General features: G+C 52.9%; 1 protein-coding gene across 1 annotated transcript in view; it reads right to left on the bottom strand.

Annotated features, from left to right (window-relative positions):
• The window catches only part of CFAP57 (cilia and flagella associated protein 57), a 44118-nt gene that overhangs the window by 7428 nt on the left and 14436 nt on the right, over positions 1-22254 (bottom strand). The window contains exons 10-20 of the mRNA XM_004679461.1: positions 21631-21804; positions 19554-19715; positions 18377-18532; positions 17249-17342; positions 16474-16664; positions 13731-13904; positions 12675-12833; positions 10313-10456; positions 7867-7983; positions 6177-6311; positions 5957-6100 (exon numbers count right to left, since the gene is read on the bottom strand). Of these exons, the coding sequence (XP_004679518.1) occupies positions 5957-6100; positions 6177-6311; positions 7867-7983; positions 10313-10456; positions 12675-12833; positions 13731-13904; positions 16474-16664; positions 17249-17342; positions 18377-18532; positions 19554-19715; positions 21631-21804 (1650 nt within the window). The remainder of the gene's footprint in view (positions 1-5956; positions 6101-6176; positions 6312-7866; positions 7984-10312; positions 10457-12674; positions 12834-13730; positions 13905-16473; positions 16665-17248; positions 17343-18376; positions 18533-19553; positions 19716-21630; positions 21805-22254) is intronic.

Here is a 22254-nt window from a genome sequence, read left to right as displayed (position 1 = left end):
TCCTCACACCCCCTTTTTTTTTTATTGGGCTGTTTTGATTCATTAGGTTGAATAAGCAATTTATACATTTTGGAAGTCAGTGCTCTGTGAGATGTGTGCTGAGCAGATATCTTTTCCCAGTGTGTAAAAGAATTTTATTTTGATGGTGTCCCACCTGTTTACTTTTGCTTTTGTTTCACTTGCATTTGGGGCTGCATTCTCAAATATTCTCTCTGCAATATTTTATAGCCTAAGATTCTTAATTTATTTAAGTCAGTTTTTGAGTCTGGAGTTAAATAAGGATCTAGTTTAATTTTTTTTTCTTTTGCATGTGACTTGACATATTTCCCAGAACTATTTGCTAAGGAGGATATCCTTTTTCTATTGGAGGATTGTGGCTCTTGTGTTCAAGATTAGGTGTCCATGTTCACGTAGGTTTGTTTCTGGACAATATTCCATCAATCTGTATTTCTGTTTTTGTGTCATACTGTTTTAATTACTGTTGCTGTGTAGTATAGTTTGAAATCAAGGCATGCCATGTGATACCTCCATTTTTCTTCTTTTCTCTCAGGATTGCTTTGGTTATTCCTGGTCTATTGTGGTTCCATATAAATTTTCAAGTATTTTATGGCCTCATAAAATAAGTCAATGTGATTTCAGTATGTATTATGTTGAATCTAATATGGGATATTTTTCCATTTCTTTGTTTCTTTATTTCCTTTAAGAGTATCTTACAGCTTTTGATTTTAAGATATCATTTCTGCTCTTAATAGTATATTGCTTAGTGGGGAACACAGAATATCAAACGATTAATTAACATTTGTTGCAAGACGACATACTCCAAGACAATATCCATTGCAAGTTCACTTCTCTTGTTTGTGTTGGACAAAAATCCATTTATCCATTCAATACTGACAAAGTATTATCATATGGCAGGCACTGAGTTGATTCTGAACTACATCCAAATAAGACCTGGCCTCTGCTCTTGAGAAATTTTGGGTAGGAGTACAGGGGCACAGTATGGCCTGGTGGTCATCTCGGTGAGATGGAGTAGTGGGGCAAAGGGAGTGACTCTGCCCGAATGACCAGATGGACTGAAGTGACCAAGGAGAGGGTAAGCGCGCAGCAGGAGCAAAGTTACAACAGCACATAGGGGTGTAGGTGGGGACGCATGGCAGTTCCACATCACTGGCACAGAGTGGGGACAGGTAGGAGTGAGGATGCAGAGGCGGCTGGAGCCCGGGAGGTGCTGCCTCTGGCTCTGGGGCCAGGCTATTTCTTCTCTCCCCATACCTCGAGTCACTGCCTCCCCCATCATGCTTGGCACAAGGGCAACAAGGAAGCTGTGCACGGGTGTCCCTGTCACCACATGCCCAGAATGGGCTCAGCTGACTGTTCTGAGAGCCCACGGCCTCAGCCCTTGACTACTCAACCAGCCTTGTACAGTGCCCACCAAGGGTGCTGTTGAGTGTGGCTGCTAGCTCAGGAGCTGAGTCTGAGATCTGTGCTTTAACCAGCTCCCAGGGGATGCTGCTGCAGCCCACAAGGCCAGCCCATCTCATGAGTGGCAAAACCCTTGAGGGTCAAAATTCCAAAAAGGGCAAATGCAGGCCAAATCCGCCTAAAATGAAACGGACCTGAGCCGGGAGCTAAGCACGCTACCCCAGCGGTGACAGTAGCAGACAGGAGACTGCCAGCCTTGCCAGCCGTGGGCAGCGTGGCTGTGATGGGGCTATGCATGTGGGACTCAAGAGGGAGCAGGGGTACCCCAACATATTCTTTCCCCCTCCCAGGGTGTCTTTATCTAACCAGGTCAGACAGACCATCAGACTGTCCGTGCATTTCTTAAGTTCAGTATTCCTCAGTGAAGAAGAACTCTCCCCCTCTTGGACGAGAGGCCCAATTACTGCCAATTCCTCACCCTCATGCTGCGCCTTGTGTCTGTTTCTAGTCAGCAGGTTTCTTCCATCTGATCTTATACCCTTCAGCCAGCCCAGGCCTTGGGGGTGAATCTCCTACATCTCCCCGCCAGTCAAACTCTGCTTGTTTCCTGCCACTGGAATCTCTCCAGGTCTCATGAAAAAATCAATTAAATACATATTTATGGGTTCTAAGACCTTGGACTCTGCTTTGCATGTGAGAGGTGCTGGATGCACATTTGTGGAATAGCTAAGCAAATGAATCACTAATGCAGCAGCTACCAAGTCACGTAAGACAAGACTCTTACTAATGAGGAGATGACAAACAGAGGGGAGGTCAGACGGGGGGCGTCTCAGCTCCTGGGCTCTCCGCGCCCCTCTTGGTGACATCACTTAGCTTCACTCCTGTCTTTTAATAAAGTAATGGTTCTCAGAATAAAGATTAGAGGCTGAAAGTGCCATTTCCTCCAGTGCTCTCTGTTCACATCATTAATTACTTCTTGGTCGCCTCTAGCTGCCTTGTCACCCAGTCTGGTCAGGGTAGTGCTGACCTGACTTCTGTGCTCCCTCTTCCTGCTGTGATTCCCAGACCAGTTTTCGACATTTTGACCCTTTATTGTCGTTAAGGGTCCCAGGTGGAGCCGTGGGCCAAGTTTCTCCCTGTCTCTCCACCCGGACAACCCTGTCACCAGGATCTGGACATCACCGGCCTCACACCTCAGGTGGGAATGCCTGCCTCTGACTGTACCGCCAGCCTGGGGCACCTCCAGGGTGCCGGCCACCCACATGGGTCCTCAGGATATGACTCATTCTTATCAGAGTGTGTCTGAGGCCCTTGAGTCAATACAGCCCAGGCCTCATTCATAAAACTCGCCTAAGAGCCAGTGCCTGAATGCTGGCCTACTGTGCACTGGTCACTGGGCCAGATACAGGAGGTCCAGCTTGGACCCAGAGTGGAGAGACGAGGTGGAGTCTGAAGAAGGGAGCTTTCTTTTCAGACTCGGATGCCAAGGTCTGTTTAGGCAGAAGCCTTCTAAACAGAGGCGCCATGCTGTTGAGTCGCCCAGGATGGCTTTTGATTGAGAGAGATGCCAGAGAGCTACAGATGGGAAGGAGGCTCTTGCAGCCTCCCAGGTGGGGCAGAGAAGAGAAGGAATGCCTATGGCGCCCCCTTGCGGAATTTCCTGAGTTAACACCGTTAAGAATATGGCAGAGCCTTGCACTATGGAAAAAGCAGGCAACAGATTGCTTTTGCGAAGCTGGAAGCCAGCATCAGTGGGGTGTTTCTGAGCCACAGCTGGCCGCCTTGCCATATGCCTGATAAATGTGCCGCTTCACCGCTCTTCTCACACTGAACCTGATATTTCTATTATCGTTTCTCTCTGAAATGACTTCTGACTTGTCTACGCCTCTTCCAAGCCCTCCTCATCTCCCCTCCCCTGCAGTCATTCTCTACCTGCCTCTTCCCTGGTGAGACTGCCATGCCCCAGCAGAGCTACACTTTCCAGACAGATAGCACTCCTACCTGCTTGGGACACCTGTGTGGCACCTGCTTACAAGACAAACTGTCTGCTTCTCGCTGCAGCATGACAGCCCCCTCAAGGCAAGCCTCAGCTCCCCCTGGCCCCAGAGGACTCCTCCCTCCCCTGGAGCTCCCAGGCCCCCAGACTCCCCTAGGGCTCTCGCTTCCCTGCCTGTTCTTGGGTGGGTGCCCTCTGCCTGGAAGGTTCTTCCCTCACTCGCTCCCTGACTACCCTTTACTTGCCCTTCAAGACTCAGCTCAAATGCCACAGCCCATCAGAAACCTCTGTGAGTCTGAGGCATGGCTGGAGTCACCTTGAGTGGGCCCACACAGTCCCAGACATGCCATATCCAGCCGCGATGATTGCTATCTGATTCGAGTCTCCCACCACAGCACGGTGCGGGCAGATAAGCTATCACATCACCCTGGAATCTTCCATGGCCACTGGCATGGAGCTCGGCGTGTACAAGCCCTCAAAAAATGTGTCCCGAATGAGTAAGTGTGCCCTAGATGTTTGTATTCCGTAGCAATGCTCATTTGCCTATCTGTAAGCATGTGCCATTGAATGAATGGGGAGGCCCCATGCTCCTGTCTGAACATGCAAATGAGACAGTGGCCTCATTTTCTGTTTTCTGATGAGTTTCTTGCAGGTGCCATGTCCGCCCTGCCCTTGCTGGGCCTTTCTGGCTGAAGTGCCAAGGGACCTGCAGACGCAGCTCCAGAAGGTTCCTTGCCAGCACGTTCCAAGGTCTCAAGGGTGCCTGGGTCACCAGCTGAGATCTAGGCGTGAGGGGCCCCCTCCCTTGCACCCCCACCTGCAGGCCCCAGTCCATCTGTGAAGGTCTCCCAGCCTCTCCAACTGGATGTCTGCCTTGGGTCTGCAGTGGGCTTTTTGCTTTGACAAAGAAAAGGGAAGGCGCATTTTTGGAATACCTGTTCTGTACCAGGCTCTGGGTTGCCTGCTCTCAAGCCCCACCTTCCAGATTTTTCTTACACAGAGCCCTAAAATAAGCAAGGGGTTTCCTGGTTGAGGGTGAGGACCCAGAGCCTTCTGGGCTCCTGTCGCTCTTTGCAGCTGCCTGACTCACTTCCCTGGACCCACGGGGCTCCCGAGGAGACGGGCTGAAAATGCTGTTCCAAAACACACTCTCCAGGGACCCCTCACCCATGGCTCCCGCAGCCAGCCATTAGAAGGGGGAGGCTGGTCTCTGTTCCCTCCACCCTGATGCTCACTGGCCCAGCAGGAGGGGCAGACAGTGTCTGAGCTGTGGGAGCCAAAAGTGGACACTGTTCTTCCTCAAGCCCTGGGTCTCCTGTGGCCTTTACTGTCATTGCTTTTCCTTCTCCGAGGACTGACATCGCGTTGGGGGTCTGCTTGGCACGGGGAGAGGGCCCCAGCCCCTGGGGGCCACCTCTGGTTAGGCCAGTGCTGGGATGGGCTGGGGCGCAGCAGTGCCACCAGCTGCAGACCGCCCCACGCTGCGCTCCAGGGCTCTGGAGGAGCTCCACGGCTCTGGGCGTCAGCGGCTGCTGCCTCAGGGGCCTGCCAACTCCATCCACTCCTACCTCGGGCCTCTGCCTGCTGTCACAGCCCAGGATGCTGCAGGGCGGTGGTCTGACAGTGTGGGCTGCCTCCTGGCAGGGGCTGCTTGTGAGGACAGGAGGCCACTGTGCCTGGGTCTGGACTGAAGAGAGCTGTGGGCTCTGCCCAGGTGTGTGCGGGCCAAGTGGGAACTGGGTTATTTCAATCCAGCTGCGGCCTAGCCCCATGCCAGTATTTCGATTATGGCATTAAAGACACCTAAACACAAAAAAGGTACATGCCTTATAAGTAGGCTTCTGATGTTCTCTTGTGATATATTACCTCGCATGGGTTGCCTCAGATGATACTGATACCCAAACTGAGGTCCCCGGTGCTGAGAACGCGCCGAGGGGAGGAGGGAGCAGTGAGGTGAGGGGTGGAGGGCTCACTGAGTCAGAGCCGGGCCAGTTCCTGGGGCGGGTGCCGCCAGGCCGGCACCCAGGAGATGAGGGTATGGACCTGAGGTACCAGAAAAGTCAGATGAGGCGGTGGAGCCAGCGGCTCAGGGGCGCGGACTCTGCCACAGGGACCATGTGACACACGCAGTGACTAAAAGGCAGCTAAGCAAAGCCAGCAGAGATAAGAGCTGGAAACAGGAGAAAGTGACTCAGGAGTGCTAAAGCCACGTGCATGAGGAGACAGGGTCAGAGAGGAGGATAGAGATGGGGCAGAAAAAGAAATGATGCCTGGTGGGGTGAGATGGGGCCTGGTGGGGTGAAAGTAAAGTGCAGGAAGGCGGCTGGGTGTGGATGTGGAAATGCTTAGAAAACCGTGTGTGGGGCTGCGGGTCACAGACACGGCCGGGCAGGCTCTGGGAGGGCCAAGTGACACCGAGGAGCGGGCTGCAGGGGAAGCGAGTGGGTCCCCTGGACACCTGGGTGGGGGGCTGAGGACAGGGAGGGCCTTGACAGCCTCTCCTGTCCAACCCGGGGAGCTGAGGGCAGGTGCTGGTACCTGCATGATGCGGACGTAGTCGGCGCGGTGCAGCTCGCCCTCCTTGACCACCTTCTTCTTGAGCGTGGCCAGGTTCCGCTCCAGGTGCTCCCGCTGCCGGGAGTACTCCTGCTGCAGGTCTGTGTTCAGCCCGGCGATCTCCACCTGACAGGGCGGGAGGGTTCTCCGTGAGGGCCGGGGACCCCCGAGCAAGGCAGGGCAGGGACGGGGGTCAGCTCACCATGTCTGCCCGCTGCACATACTTCTCGAAGAGCCCCCGGACCTTCTCCTTCAGCTGCCGGGGCTCCTGGATAAACGCCACACAGTTGTGAAGGTCTGTCTTAAACCTCTTGACCAGCGCCTCCCAGTCTCGCTCCTGCAGTGGAGGCAAGTACCTTGGCAATGTGGGGGCGGCCAGGAGGAGCAGAGGGGCTGCAGAGGCTAGTGGCATCAGAAAGGGACAGAGGCGTCTCATCCAGGCACAGGGACCTTGACGGGCGAGGAGGGCTAAAATGCTGTGCCCCGGGCCAGGGCCGGGCACCTGGCTGGAAGGACTTACACCTGCTTCACCCTCAAGGGCCACACGACTGACTCCCTTATCGACCCTGGGTTGCTTTCAGGACCACAGACCTTGAAAGAGGAAAGAAGGGGCCTCCCTGGTGGCGCAACTGGTTAAAGTGCAGCGCTATGAAGCCATTCTAAGCCACTGCAACATGAGTTCAACCCCTGGCCAGGGAGGTGACCCACATGGAGCAGCAGACCTCTCCTGACCCACCCGCTGCTCCCCTCAGCAGTGTATTTCAGTCTGTCTGCCTGTTCTCCCCACTCTGTCTCTGGTGAATCCTCTCACCCTCTGATTCTCTAGCTTGCACCCAAGTTCTTGTATGCATAAGTAAATCTTTAAAAAAAAAGAAAGAAGGCCCTCCCTGGTGGCGCAATAGGTTAGGACGCAGCACTGCAAGCTGGCCACAGCGCTTTTGCGCAAGTTTGATCCCGTCCTGGAGGTGACTCACATGGCACGGCAGACCTCTCCTGCCCACTGCCCCCCTCAGCAGTGTACTTTGTCGATCTGCCTATTCTGCTTCCCATTCTGTCTCTGGTGAAGCCTCTTGCTGCCCCTGAGCCTCTGGCTTGTACCCCAGTTCTGTATGCACAAATAGATAAATCTTTATATAAAAAAAAAATCAGGCAGATGGGTTCATCTGAAACTGCTTTCTCTGTTAGCCGTCTCCCCTCCCCTTCAGACAGTCTCGCCTTTCTCTAGGTTCTCACCGTCCCTTATATGATCCCACTCTCCTAATTCCTAATTCTCACGCTCAGCCCTCCCAGCGAGGTGAAGAGGGGCAGGCCCCGCGTCTGCAGGCGTGTAGCTCTGCAGTTTCTAGTGTTACCTGGTACAGCCTCAAGGCTTAATGTGGGGGGTGGAGAAATCCCACCCAAGCCCACACTCATTGCTGGACCCCGAGCTCGGGGGTGAAGGCATAGCCACCTTCGGGCCCAGGACCAGAAGACCCGGCATCCAGTGTGCTCGAGAGTTCTAGCCCTGGGTGCCAGGGAAGTCTCTCGGCCTCCCCATCTCCTTCATTGTACTGAAGGACTAGAGGACTGGATGACCTGAGGTCAGCATATCTGGGCCCACTAAGCCTTTGGCCCCTGACTACAATGGCCATCCTGAGTATGTTCCTCCCCAGGCCATGCAAGCCGAGGTGGGGAGCCTCCTGGGACACTGGCTTCCTGCACCTGGATCCCTTCACCCCAAGTCAACGACGGCCTCAGATGGCCTCAGTTGGTCAGTTTGCACGGGCAGTTGGCATGAAGCCAGGCAGGGCTGTGGGCCGGAATGTAAGCGCAGCGGGTGCCTCTGAGCCACGGCCGAGGGTTCCCTGGAGCCCCTCCTGAACCAGGCACCGCCAGGTCTGCGAGCCCCACACCTTCTGTCTTTCTCTACGCATCTCCTGGTCCGTGGCTCTTAGCTTCTGCCACAGTTCCGTGATGTTCAGCTCCAGCTGCGTGTTCTGCTTGTGGAAACGCTCCAGTTCAGATTCCATCTGTAGTGAACAAGGGAGAGTCCAGAAGAAGGCGAGGGGCTGCAAGCTGTGTTTGGGATCTCAAGTCCCTCGGTGGGGAGTGTTCTCCTGCAACCAGGGCACTTCTTTTCTAGCCCCTACATATGTTCTCTGCAAGGAAAACACCAATTTCGCTTCCTCCTTGCCACCGGAAAGCACCGCTCCGTCTCATTGAGATGCTCGCCTAGGCTCTGCAGCCGCCTGTGCACTTTCCCTAGTTTCCTGGCCCTTTGCTGGCTGCCTCCTCCCTGGGCTCCCCGTAGGTCAGGAGCTCTGCAGGCGGCACCTCAGCTCTGACAGAGGCAGGCTCTGTGGAGAAGCCCCTCTTGCCTACTTTCTGAGGGTGCGTGCGTGGGCTTGACCCGCTGGGGCCACAAGGCTTCGATTCTAAAGCAGGAAGTTGTGTGGGCTTGGACTGGAGGACGCGCCCATGGCACAGGAGGGGAACAGGCGGCCGAGAAGAGGCCTTGGCCCACATTCTGAGGAGAGTGGCCGACTTTGAAAGGAAGAGGTCGCAGCGAGCTCTGAGGGCGTTTCTCACTGGCGTGCTAGTGTGGACCAAAGGCCCGTGGACATTCTGATTAGGACCACGCTGGTGGGCGCTCAGTGGGTCACACACATTCTGGTGGGCACTGGGGTCCCTATTCAGAGAGGCTCGGTGACTGTGGGGGGCAGGGGGTGCTCACGGGGCTTCCCATGACTGGATGGAGCTGCCCCTCTGGTCAGATTTCAAGATTCCTGGCAACCTCTGGGTACCAGAGGCCCCAGTGAGCCATTTCCATGTCTGACACGAAAGGGCAGCTTTAGAAGAACGTTGCCCTGTCCTGGTGTGGAGGCGCTTTGTAGTGGCAGAGTGGTCACAGGGCCCAGTGGCAGGGCTATGGTGAGTACAGCAGGCTGAGGGGAGAGACCCTGAGGGGAGGGAGGACGGCCTGAGCCCTGCACGGCTGTGGAGCCACCCACAGACACACACAAACGGGGTATTTGCTCGGCTGAAGGAAGAGGGTGTCCACCGGAAAGGGCCAGCAAAAGGAGGAACATAGGGTGGGGCTACAGAGATTAAGAGGAGCCTCAGGGCTGAGGGGGGATAAACCAGAAGTCAAGGTGGGACAGGAGCTACATGTACATCGGCCTGCACAGAGGAGCTGGCACCCGGGAAGGGAGATCTGTAGGGGGAATAGTGGGGAAGGAGACTGCTGGGCAGAGGGGACAGCCATGTGCAGAGAGGAATGGCGTGTGGGCAGCCTGGGGCATCTCTGGGGGTACGACTGGCCCAGGGGCTGCAGGAGGGGTGCATGTGAGGACAGCAAAGATGGGTAGCAGCGGTCACTGACCCGGGCCAAGGGCAGAGGCAGGAACGGTGAGTTCAGCCTTTACCTTAACCAGAGGCTGACACCAGTCAGCTGTCCGGCGTTTATCCTACAAGTTCAGGGAAACACTGGCTTGGTCTGATTTGTGTCTTCGAAAGCCCAGTGCAAAGGTTCTGCTCACAGAGCAAGACTGGGGCCAGAAAGGCCAGCCAGGAGGCCACCAGGGTGAGGCGGGTCGGACTGGACATATTTTTGGAAGTGGGCCAGGCAGATTACTGGTGACTGTTTGGATAGAGGAGGTAAGGGGAGAGAAGAATCAAGAAAGGTGTTTATACTTCTACCTTAGCAGCTGGGGGGAGGTGGGGGGGGCGGGAGCGGCTTGGAACTGTTTACTGAGAAATGGAAAGTGGGGCTGGGAGAGTTGGGAACACAACTCGAGACCAGTGGTGAACCCCACTTCAGCTGCTCTGTCCGGTGAGGGGAGGCTGACAGGTGACTGTGTCAGGAGGAAATGGAGGGCCACGCAGGCACTTGTCCCTCACCTGACTCTCAGGAGCCCGCATGCAGTTGATCTCCCCACTCCACTTTCATCCTGTTTGCTTCCCGGGGCAACCATTTTTGCCCTTTTCTTGCCCAGGGCCTTTGGGGCTTTTCCTTTCTTTTTCGGTTGAGTTTTAAGCCCCAGGGCTTTGCAAGGGGGTTATTCGGCTTTTCCGGGGGAGGGGAGGTTGGACCTTTTGGGTTTTTTTTTGGGTTGTTGTTTGGGCCCCCTTGGCCCCTTGTTGGTGACGGCAGGACAGACGCGGGGTCCCTTCAGAGGGCCCAGGGGGGCCCTCGGAGCACCAGAGTCAGATCTCCTTCCTCTAGGGCATCCTGCACAGAGCACGCCCTAGCCGTGGGAGAGGCCCTGGGGAGAGCTTGCTCCCGCTGCCCCAGGTACACCAGGCACCACCAGCCAGAGTGGCAGCAGCGGAGACGCTGGTGAGCAGATGGCGTCTCACCTCCTGGATCTGTTCCTTCATCACTTTGATCTCATTCTCCCTCGGTTCTATCTGCCTCTTCAGTTCCTTTATTTTGTAGTCGAGCACAAACTTAAATTTTTCCAGTTCTTGATTTTTCTTTTTCAGATCATAGATGCGCTTTTCCTGTGGGGGAGAGGAAGTGAGAGCACCAGCAGGATGCCCTGGCACATGCCTCCCTTGGGCGGGGAGCATAAACCCCGGGGCCTGCTGCTCTGGGACACACGCTCCCGGGCTTGCGGCCACCCTGACGACCGCTTCCATGCCAGGACCTCATTCACTCCCTCACTGCTTCATGCACGGCTCCAGCTCTGCACCTCGGCGGCCTCTTCTCTGGGCGTGTGCTGTCAGCAACGCGACCCTGTGCCCTCCTAGGCAGGCTCCGGGCCCCTCCGCCCAGGTGGCTGGACTCAGGGCCCCCCGCAGGCTAAAGGACGCAGCTCAGGTGATACTGTGTGGCTTCCCAGCCTGGCTCTGGAGAGGCCAAGCAGTTCCCACCTGGTTCTCTTAGACACCTGCTCGGGGTAGCCACCTGCTATGTCAGAAGCCCCTCGACTCTGAGCCCCCTGCCTGGACAGCATGTCAGGGGCCCTGGCCGACGGGGCTGGTGACGCCCCACCAAGCAGTTGGGCTTGTGAATGAAGAAACCACCTTGGGTGCTCATCCTGCAGCCCCTGGCTGTTCGAATGATCCCTGACTGAAGCCCAACTAGGCCCCAGACATTGGGGACAAAGGAAAGCCATCCCATTGTGCACTGTCCAGATTCCAGACCCACAGAATCTGGGACGAGAGCAAACAGTTGTTTTCGATACTGAGTTGTGGGGCAATTTGTTGCGTGGCAATAGGAAAAAGGATCAGGAAACATTAACCTTTTGTCAAGGGTTGAGATTCCAAACAAAGTATGATACAGGCCCTGCCCTTATGCTGAAAACACTAACTGGGAAAGCAGCCATGTCAAATATAGTCCCAGAGAGGGAGCGGTGTCGTCAGAGGGGCCGGGAATAGCTGGCCTCTGTGTAAAAGGATGGTTGGTCTGGAAAGGGGGGAGGAGGGGGAGGGGGAACAGGGAAGGCAGCCAGGGTCTTACATGCAGTGTTGGAGGATTTCGGATGCACCCAGGAGGCCACAAACTACAGCCCTTGGGTCAGAGCGGGTCTGCTGCCCGTTTGTGTTTTACTGGAACATACCCCAGCTGGGCTATTTACGTGTTGTTTATGGCTAATTCCACACTAGCCTGCAGAACTGCATAGCTGGGTACAGACCTGGTCTGCAAAAGCTGACAATGTCTGTTACCCAGCTCTCCACAGAAAAAAGTTTGCATACCCCTACCATAAGCAATGGGGAGCCACAGAAGGATTTTCTGGGGGAGGGTGACTTAAGGAGTATAGTGGCAGGGAGCAGGTTGGAGGTGGGAAAGAAGACTTTTCTGTTAGGAGGCTGATGCAATCTTGTAGGGACATCTCAGCTTCACTCTTGTCAGCTCCTTCTTTGGGCATCTGAAGAACGTTCTGGACCCAGATAGATAAATATAAACATTTGCCTGCAGGAATTTCATGCTCACACCATCCCATTTAATGGGATATTAAATGGTCCCCCTGAGGGGACCCATTTCATGGATTAGAATAAAAGGCTAGAGAAGCTGTCCAAGGGCCTGTAGCTTTCAAATGAAGGAGCCTGTGCTGGAATCCAGCCAGCTAGTGCCACGCCTGTGTTCTCAGCCACTGGAAAGCCGGGCCTGCTCGGGTAGAATGGCAGGCAGGATGGACACAGGGCCTGGGGCCTGGACCTGCTCAGGAGGACGAGAGGAGCATTGGGACACTGAGGTGCTACACCACACTAAAGGTGAGGTGTCTGTGTCCTGTGTGCTTCGTGAGAAAGGCATCCCAAAGAGTGACCCCAGCGGCCTGAATTACCCTGCGTCCCAGGCCTCCATGGGGGGGCGGGTCTCCCCTGGGATGAGGGGGACCTTGTGGTCATGGGGTTGGATGAGCAAGCCTGGGCTGAGGGGGTGGTCACCCAAGGATGCCTGGAGCAGTGGGTGTGGGGCCTTGTAGCCAGCAGACTCACGCTCTAATCCCACATCTGTCACCTTTAAACTGCATGACCTTGGACAAGACACTTGACTTCCCAGCATCCAGTTTCCTGCGCTGTGTAAATGGGGTGCTTGTAGCCCCTGGGCTGTTGGGAGGATTGAATGTGATGTGTTTACAGCAGTCAGCCCAGTACGAGCACACAGTGGGCACACCCCCATCGGGGTGCTGAAAGCCAGGGACCCTCTCTCCTGAGCTTCGTGCCCAGGGCTTGGGCCCATTGAGTCCTCAGAGGGGGACGGATGAGCCTTTACCTTGTCCTGAATCGTCTCATCTCTTTCCTGGATCTCCCGCTTGAGGCCCTGAATGTCCTTCTCCAGGGACTTGATGACGCCTTGCAGTTTCACCTGCTCTCCCTTCAGGGCCTCAATGTCGTTGGTTCGCTCTTCAATCTCCTTCTGCAGGCTGCTGAACTGCAGGCAAACAGCAACAACAAAGACCACCAAAGTCACCTTGGAACTCATCTCTGCTTCCTGCCAGCTCTGCACACCGAAGGAGCTTCCCCTGTTCCCAAGCAGGTGAACAGGGCAGTATCCTGTCTGGTAGGGCCCAGTCCAACCCCTGTGGGGAAGAGGGGCTGTCTCCTCAACAGATGCCAGAGACCAGCATCCTGAGTGGATGGAGCTAGACTTTTCTGTGACCACACTGACCTTGAAGTGCTGAGACCCAGGCCCCATCAAGGTCAGGGAGACTGGACCCTCACTAATGAGCCATCTTAGCTACGTCTAAGGAGGGAAGACACAGTTGTCCCCTGGCTTTGTTACTGGCATGACTTCTAATAGGACAGCACCTGAATGCTTTGAACTTGGCTTCTCTAAGGCTAAATGTTTTGGGGGAAACTGGGAAGTCTACAAAGATCTGCAAGTTGAAATCCCTCCTCACATCCTCAGTGATTTAAAAACAATTGCCCCACCTTGAAACTAAGCATTTCACACCTTCACTCCTTCCTCCACACTCCAAGCAGGAGCCACGACTCCCTGCACCCAGAGCCTGGGGACACCTCCAGAGACCTCATTTCCTTTTCTATCCAAGGATTAGCTCTAAAGACTGACTAAATCTTGCCAATAAATGGAAGCCCAGAGAGTGTTCCCGACTCTCACTCTGAACCTCACTACCCCTGTGAAAATGAAGGAGAAGGGGACTCCCACCAGGCACCCTTCAGAGTTTGTGGTATGGCTCTGTCTGCCTGAGGGTACCGCCCCCGGGGCCCCTGCAAGCAGGGCAGAGGCACTGGCAAGGCGCCCACTGTGCTGTGGGCACCTGCCCGCTTTCTCTGCAGAATGGCCCTGCCAGCCCCAGGAACCCAGTACCTTCTTCCTCATGATGCCTGTCTCTCCTTTGAGCCGCAGGTTAGCTTCCTTTTCATCCCGAAGCTTTTTCTCATATTTGGTTTTGATGTCTTGGATTTCTCGGTCTTCATCTTCTTCAATTTGTTTCTTGGTCTCTTCAAACTCCCTCAGCTGCTGCCTGACATCTTCTTGTGCCTGGCTTGGAGAAAGGTTGGCTTAGCCTGGGGGAACAGGGACACCTGGAGCCTCTGTGCTGAGCGGAGGTGGTGACCACATGGGACTCCCACCAAGGCGGAGATGGAGACCAAGGTCTTTGACCCTTACTAACACCCCCAAGCCAAAAAAAAAAAAAAAAAAAAAAGCCAGGGGTGAAAATGGCTTTCTTCAGATTGATGCTCAGCATCTGGGCTCTTGATTGTCACTCACTCAGCACCCATCATGTACCAGAACTCTGCCTGGCGTTTGGGTGTGACTCTGCTGTGCTTGTGGCCACCAAGTGACTGGCAGAAGAACCACCACTTTCTTCCTAGCGTGACCTGGCAGTCCCCCCAGGTTGTATGTACCGTCCCTGGACTGAAGGTTTTGGGGGGCTAAGAGACACAATATGGCTTTAAACCTGGGCTCAACGGCCTCCAGGCTTCTCTCTTTGTCCATCTCAGGGCACCAGATCCTTGCCACACAGAAACCTAGCGAGTCCCCTCTGCTGCCTGGAGGGGCCTGTGGGTCCCTGCTGCGGTCTAGGGGATGTCGCTAAAATGTGAGAGAAGCCCAAATCAGGCGGGAGCTCTTTAGGAAAGTTCTTCATTAACATCTTACTGACTCAATAGCAAAAATGCCTGGTAATTGCTGTGGCTGTAGGAGCTCCTGGGAAGAGGGCCAGGCCTGCCCGCTCTGGGTAGACTCATGCCAAAAGGCAGTGCTCAGGTCAGTTTACTAGCGATCAGCCAACATTTCTGGAGCATCGAGAATGTGCGGGAGCATGGAGATGCTAAGAAGCAGTAGTGCAGGAGACACAGCTCCTACCCGAGAGTGCTAGGGGAAGGGAAGCAAATGCAGCCTGCCTAAGCTAGGAGGGAGCAGGGCTGCTGGGGAGAGAGGCCCCTAAGCTGACACTCGGGGGCTGTGCGGGAGCCCCACCCCCCCCAACACGCCCTGCTCCCTGTTGTTGGATTTGAGGGGTTTGGACACGATGACACTGTGGAGGGGCCAAGTCAGGGAGGCTTGTGAAAACTGTGCTGAGGAATATTCTGCAGGTTGTGGGACCCCAGGAGGCACAGGGCTGGGGTGGGGTGGAGTGGGGGGAGGGTTCTTCAGGGGGGCCCCTGCTGGGGGCGGGTGCTCAGCCTGCTGGAGCTCCTGCATTGTGAGACCCTATTTCCACTTGTCTCCACCTTCTCCCTGACTACCTGGTCACCTTCCTGGGTCCCCGAACACTTCCAGCCAGATGCCCTCACAGGCTTCCTGACCGTAATCGGGGCTGATTACGGAGGAGTCCATGCTGTTTCCTGGGGTTTTGACCTTTGCCTCACCCCTGCTTCAGCCCCACTCTCAGGCCCTGCCCTGGGAGGTGCCCTCTCTGAGGTCCTCAGGGCCAGACCCTGCTCCCTGGTGGGTCCCACAGGGAGGCCATCCGGGTTCTCAGCTTCTCCATGGCCTTGGCCCTGTCTTGGTTCCTCCACTCTCTCAGGTTCTTGGCTCCTCCCCGGCACTTTCTGGCCTGGACCTGAAGGCTGGTGACCAGTGCACCTTTAATTTCTGTGGCTTCACCCAGTGGAAACAGCCATGAATCAGGAAGGCTCTGTTGTCCTCACTCGCACACCTGCTTGCTGAGCCTTGCTGTGGAGGAGACCCCAGCTAGGACGGTGAACACAGCCAGAATTCACGGGGCTCTCAGCTCCCAGCCTGCCAGGCCTCTTCTAGTCTCCCCCTTTAAAATTTGCCCCGCACCTTCACAATGCGCCTGCCCCTCACACCGGGCACTGTCACTGCCACAGGCCTAGGAGGCCATCTGACCTCTCATTCCTCTTCAGCTTAGGATACGCGTTACGCAGCTAAAGACTACGACTTGGTTCTGCCCTTCCCTCCTGCATTTCCCTGTCACCTGGCTGCTGGGTGCTGACTGCTCCATTCCTTCTGGGTCTCATTTGCTCCTGCAGGTCTTCCTGGGCTCCCAGGCAGTGTGGGGCCTGTGTCTGCCTTCCCTGAGGGTCCTGTGCATGGCTCTCTGAGAAGGATGGAGGGGCTGGCCTCCCTTAACCCCCTAAAAACAGGTCCCACTTTACTGCTCTTGACCACTGAGCACTCAGGCTGGTGAACCAATGAGAAGCTACCTGTGTCAAGGCTACCTGTGTCTGTCAAATCGGTGGATGGATGATTTCACCTTGTAAGATGAAGTAAGAAGTCACTAAAGGGCGTTAGAAAATCACCTTTCCCCCTGCTGGGCCATGTTCCTCTCCTGGTCCTGTAGGCCTCTTCTAGAAAGGTCTCCCCAGTGCTTAAGGCCTGGAGGCACAGCTAGGATACAATAGGTATGAACCGAGTCTATCCAAGGAATTCTGTCTCACAGGCTGAGCACCCCACAGCTCAGTGAGACCCTGGTCGACAGGGAAACTCACAAAACAGCACAAGACATGGCTGAACAAAACACAAGCCGAAAGGAAGTTAAGAGAGGGAGGCCGGTGGGCAGGTTCCCCACAGCCCTCTGGGCTGCTCCCAGGCCAGGTCTGGCACCGTGAGGGGACACGGCTGGGCCTCCTGTGAGCACCTCTTCCAGAAGGGTGGTTTTCTCTTGCAGTTTGGCCTCATAAAACTCGGTCAGCTCCTCCAGGGCCTGATTCTTGGTTTCGTCGTTATCCCGAAGCTGCTTTTCATACTCTTCCTGCATCCTCTGGGACTTGAGCTGCAACTCCTGGTATTTCTCATATTCTAGCAGCAACTTTTGGTTGTTGCAACATTCTGGAGAGAAGCAAGGGGATCATTTCAGGTGAGACGGCAGGACCAGCCCCTGTGCCACCCAGGAGCTTGGGGGGGGGGGCTTTTCCATGTCCTCCAGCAGCATCTAGAACGTCTCCAACCTGCCCAACCTCCTCACCTGTCTCCCCCTCCACCAGTCATCAGGCAAACTACCACCTCCCACGTTACGCTCTAGGCAAAGAGCTTTGCGGGAAAGTACAAAAGATGTTTGGGGGTTCAGAACCAAGAAACGATGTCCTGAGTGTGCAAATGGGTGCTAATACCCCCACTTTACAGAGGAGTAAGCCGAGGCTGGGTGAGCTAAGAAGATCTGTAGAACACTCAGCGAACAGGTGGTGAGTCTGAGGCCCAAGGCCACCTTCCAAGCCTCCAGCCTGTGCCTTTCTGTATCTCCCACTGGCATGCAGTAGGTGTTTAATGAGTGAGTAAATACCCAGCGGGAAAAACCATGGGGAAGTTCCAAGGGACAATGTAGCCTGTTTACAGACAAAGCTGGGTCTGGGGCTTCCGACTTATGCCTCTCACCCCTAGCCACTTCTGCCCATGTGGCCTGGAAGGGGGCTCACCCAGGTCCTGCAGTTCCCGGGCTTGCCTGTCCAGAAGGTCATCCATGCGGTCACGGTGGAGAAGCTCCTGCTTCTCTTTTTCTGTTCTTAAAACCTAAAGCAGAGCCAAATGTTCTCATTTTCACACATCTGCTGAAAGCACTGAGGGCATCCTCCTTCAAGCCCTGTGCTCTGAGCACTGTCCTGGGAGCAACAATCACGTTACCACTTTCTATGTGTATTATATTCTTTCCTACATTTCTAGAGTCCTCTCTGTCCTGTCTACTAAATGCTTTTGTCAATGATGAGGACCGGAGCACAGAAATTGGGCATGGAAAAGCAAGGGTTTGCTCAAATCCTCTGTTGTCTGCACATTGCTGTTAGCCACACCTTAGATATTTAATGTGTCAGCTTCAAAGGAAATGTTTTCTTTAATAAGCAGGAGAGCTTGTAGACAGCTGGGTGCCATTCTCGGATGTAACTGTGTTCTACATACAGAGGGCAAGTAAATGCTTGTTAAGTGAATGAAGGTTTTTTTTTTTCTCCTTCCTTTTTTTAAAGTCAAATTTTATGATCCAAGAAGATAATATAAACAGACAAATGCCCCTTGAACAAAAAAATTGGGGGACTTTGGATGAAGAACCAGGCAGATTTGTGTAGAACAGCAATTAGTTTGATAAAGTTCTGGACCAAATCTAACTATAGAAGACTATTTAGCATCTCTTGATTTAACCTGACACCCCAGAAATCAGTATTCTGTTGGCTCTTCCCTTTCTATACTATTCTTCTCACTAATTTTTTGCTTTGTTTTAAAGTAAGTGTCTCTTGATTGTAGAGCTAATCTAGTCTCATTATAGAAAATTTAGAAATTACAGTAAAATCTAAAGACCAAAATTTAAATTGGCCTTCATGTCAACATTCAGAGATAATCACCTTGTTAGCTGTATTCTTTAAAAAAAAATGTTTTATGTGTATTTATTTTTACCTAATGAATAGCATTCATTACAGACATTTCTTGAAAGCATTTCTGATCTTAGCAGCGAGGCTTTAAAGTAGTATACTGCCACCTACTTGAGCTCATGCCAGTTCCCTCCTGTGTGAAATGGGAATTTCTTGTTACTTCTGGTTGGTTTTGCCTCTCGTACAGACCTGATTTTTGGTTTTCAAGGATTCCATTTCCTGGAGGAACTTGTCTGTGAGCTCCTTGATCTTCTCGGAATAGTTCATGTCCTTTAGTCGAAGCTGATACTCATTCTCCATTTTCAGTTCTTCCACACGAGTCTTCAGCTCCAACATAATCTGAGCCTTTGGGAGAAGGACAGAGAATGAACATTCATAGTGAGGTGAACTGGCCATTTCTGCACTGCTGCACTGAGGTTTTACTTGTCTTCACCCCTCACTTGATTCTCAGTTTCCTGATGTCAGGGCCTCAGGTCTGTGTCTTCACACATTCATCCCCTAGCAAACAGTAAGTAGTCACTAAATGCACTTTAGATTCTGAAAGAACCCCGGTGAGCACATGGTTTGCCATGTTCTGCAAGTCTTGTGAGTTGCTGCCCATTTGACTTCTCCTAGGGCATGGAGCACAGCGCTAAGCAATTTCAGATCTCCAGACACATCTTTATGGAATGTCCTCTGCAGGAAGTGGGGGCGGAGGGTGTCGGGAGGAGGGTGCTGGGGTAGTGACTGAAGGAATGGGCTCTACTTTAAATCTGGATCAGAACTTCGATCCCACTGCTTACTAGCTCATTGACTTTAGATATGTCACTAAGTCCTCCACTCCCACTTCTTGAAACATGAGGAGAATCATCAATCTCCTTAGAGATGTGAGTTTTAAATGAGAACACACAAAATAACTAGCACACTGCCTGGTTCGTGGCAAACCTGAGAACACACTGGTTACTGGGTATTATCCCCTTGATCATGTTATCATTGGAGAGTGAGTTTCAGGACTGTAATCTAAATCCTTTTTTTTTTTCCCCAAAGTTCCCCATATACAATCAATTAGTGGCAGGTGCTGGAAACTGTCAGTCACCTCAGAGCACCCACATCAAAGAAGAAAGAGGAAGCCAGTCCTGAGGCTGAAGGCGGGCATGCTGTCGGGCATGGGGCCAGGGGCAGAGTGGCAGGCAGGGGAAGTGGGCACAGGTCAGGTGGCAGCGGGCAGCGAGGAGCCACCCTGGAGTGATGGGGGGCAGGGGATGTGCACAGCCACGAGCCTGCACCGGGCCCTGGCCGTAGGGGCTGGGAATGCCATCTCTCAGGAGCCTGGAGGGCAGGGTGGTAAGGAATTTCCAAGTCCCTCTTGGTGAGATCCCATTCTTACCTTCTCTTCCATGTCTGTTTTAGTAACAAGCACCTCTTCGGCAAAGCCCACCTCCCGCTCTCGCTTGATTCCCCGACCTTCCTTGTCAAAGACCTTCCAGGTGAACAGGCAGCCATCCTCGGCGACAGTCAGCAGGAACTGGTCATCAAAGGTGAGCAAGATCTGAGGAGAAAAGACCGTGGAGGCCAGGCATTCCAGGTCGTGGATGATGGGGGCTGAGCTGGCCACTGTGTAAGGCTCCCCCACCCCCACCCCATCACGTAGTCTGGACACAACTGGACTGGGAGGAAGACTTGGCCCTGGCCAGGAATCAGAGAGGAGCCCATGGGCTTATGTTACTGAATGAAAGAAGCAAGGTCTGCCGCCTCCTGGAATTTTAAGAGTCAGTTATTGTAGAGACCAAAGAACTCTCAAAAAGCAATGATCCAACTGTAAAGTGGGTGAAAGAAACATTTCACAGAAGAGGTTCTACAGGAGGCAGGTAAGCGGGTAGGTGTGTCTGTAAAGGGAGCTCTTTGTGGGGATGGCCCGGTTTTGCACCTTAATCACAGTGGGGGTTCATCAACCTAACATGTGATGAGGTGACACAAAACCCTCTCCCCCCCAACACACACTGCACCAATGTCTCCTTTCAACATAACGTGGGGGGAGGTGAAGGGAGGGTATTCAGGACTTCCATGCTATCTTGAAGATTTCCTCTCTAATTATTTCAAAATAAAAAGGGAAAACAAAAGAATCAACTCAAAAATGATAAAACCAGCAAGGGTTTATCAAAAACCTTAAAAATGGAATTATTCTTTCACTCAGGAGTTCTCAGTCTAGGTATTTAGGTTTAGGGCCATGTAAATCTGTAATTTAGGGTATTGATTATAGTTCATAAGACAATTTGAATGAGCTGTGCTCAGAGTTAAATAGGTTAGGGTCTGTCATATGATATTTGTGGATCTACTAAAATGATATAATTGAAGATTATTTAAGTATATGGAAAAATAAAGTTAATTTCGTTAAATAAAATTAATTTCATTAAATAAAATTAATCAATTTTGTTAAATAAAATTAATTTCATTAAATTAATTAATTGCATTAAATTAATTTCATTAAATTATTTAATTTCATTAAATAAAATTGATTAACTTCATTAAATAAAATCAATTTCCTTAAATAAAATTAATTTAAAAACAGGTGTAAAAAGAGTGTACATAGAAGTGTGATCTCCATTTATTTAAAGCACATACTATATATATATATGAGTAGAAAAAATGTATCAAAATATTTATGATGATGCTATTATGAGAAATAAACATGGATTACTTTTATAATCCCCAAACTAAGTATCTATCCACAAAACCCAAGACCCCAGGCTCAGTTAAGGAATATTCCAGCTCATAATGAAAAGTCCTCTCTTAATGAGCAGAGTGTCTGCACCTAAGCCATAAAGCTTGAGAGATAATTAAACCCTCAGGAGCTGGAGTGCCCCAACCTGGAATACGAGGGGAGGCGGCAGGAGAGACAACACCTCCCCAGTGCCTGTGCTTCAGGACTCCCTGTAAACACAGGTACGCCTCGCTTAGCAAGGAGACCAGGGAGGGATATTACAGACACGCGCTTGTGTCACGACCCCCAGGAAGGCCTTCTGGACCCGCAGGGAGGGGCGGGAGCTCATCTCCTCTCAGTCCGGGACATGCAGGGGTGAGGAGGGCCAGGTCCCACAGCAGCCTCCATTCCAGCCAGGAGCTGGGGGTACTCACCGGCTAAAGGGGACCTGGGTGGGCCATCTCCTGCCGCTCTCAAGTCACCCCATATTATGTACAATATCATGGGGAAAAAACTTGTACGTAGACTTTGGATATATCTGGTTATTTCCCGGGATGTTCCTAGGAGCAGTTTCAACAGATATTAGTGGTCAATAAATGTTAATTGAACAGATAGCGGGATGAGTAACTGAGGAGAGTGATGACGAATGCATGAGGACAGATGCTGGACGGCTGCAGGGATGAAGGGGGTCTCTGGAAGGTCCACTGGGCCCATCGAGGGCCAGTTCTGGGGCTGGACTCCCGAGGACAGGGCCCCTGCTCACCTTGGTGATTGGCCCAGCATGGGCCTGGTACTCGTTGAATTCCTTCTGCGGAGGCAGAGGGTATTTCATGGCACGGATGGTCCCCACCGAGGTGCCCACAAACATCATGCGCCCGGAGTGCGAGATGACAATGGCCGTGTAGGTGACATCGAAGGCTGGGATCTCCCGAAGGACCTAGGACACAGCCATTCTGTTTGTGGGGAGGGTCCCCAGCCCCCTCACAGCATCTCTTCCTCCCCCCTAGTCCAATATTAGGGCAAGTTCTGCATTTAAAACCTGGCTTTTTTCCTATTCCCTGTAGCATCTGTTATAGTGTCTAACACACAAAAGACATCAACTAAATATTCCTTGGCAGCTTGATCAATGAATAAGCAGTTCTAGGAGTTAGGAATAATGAGTATAGAAAAAAAATCACCAACTGTGTGCTAAGCACCATTCTGTGGCTTTTGCATAGTGTGACTCACTCCATCCTCACAAAGCCCCTTTGGGGTAGGAACTGTCACCCCCATTTTAGACAACGGGACAGTCACAGACGTGGTGGTAATTTTCTCCACTGGGCCACCTACACGTGGCCGTCAGGCCCAGGGTCAGCTGTGCTGGAGCCCTGGAGAAAGAACCAGCCAC

This window comes from Condylura cristata, unplaced genomic scaffold (assembly GCF_000260355.1).
Source record: "Condylura cristata isolate star-nosed mole 26May11 unplaced genomic scaffold, ConCri1.0 scaffold00008, whole genome shotgun sequence".
Lineage (NCBI taxonomy): Eukaryota > Metazoa > Chordata > Mammalia > Eulipotyphla > Talpidae > Condylura > Condylura cristata.
The sequence above is the reverse complement of the archived record's forward strand: the minus strand, read 5'-3'. Positions and strand labels throughout refer to the sequence as shown.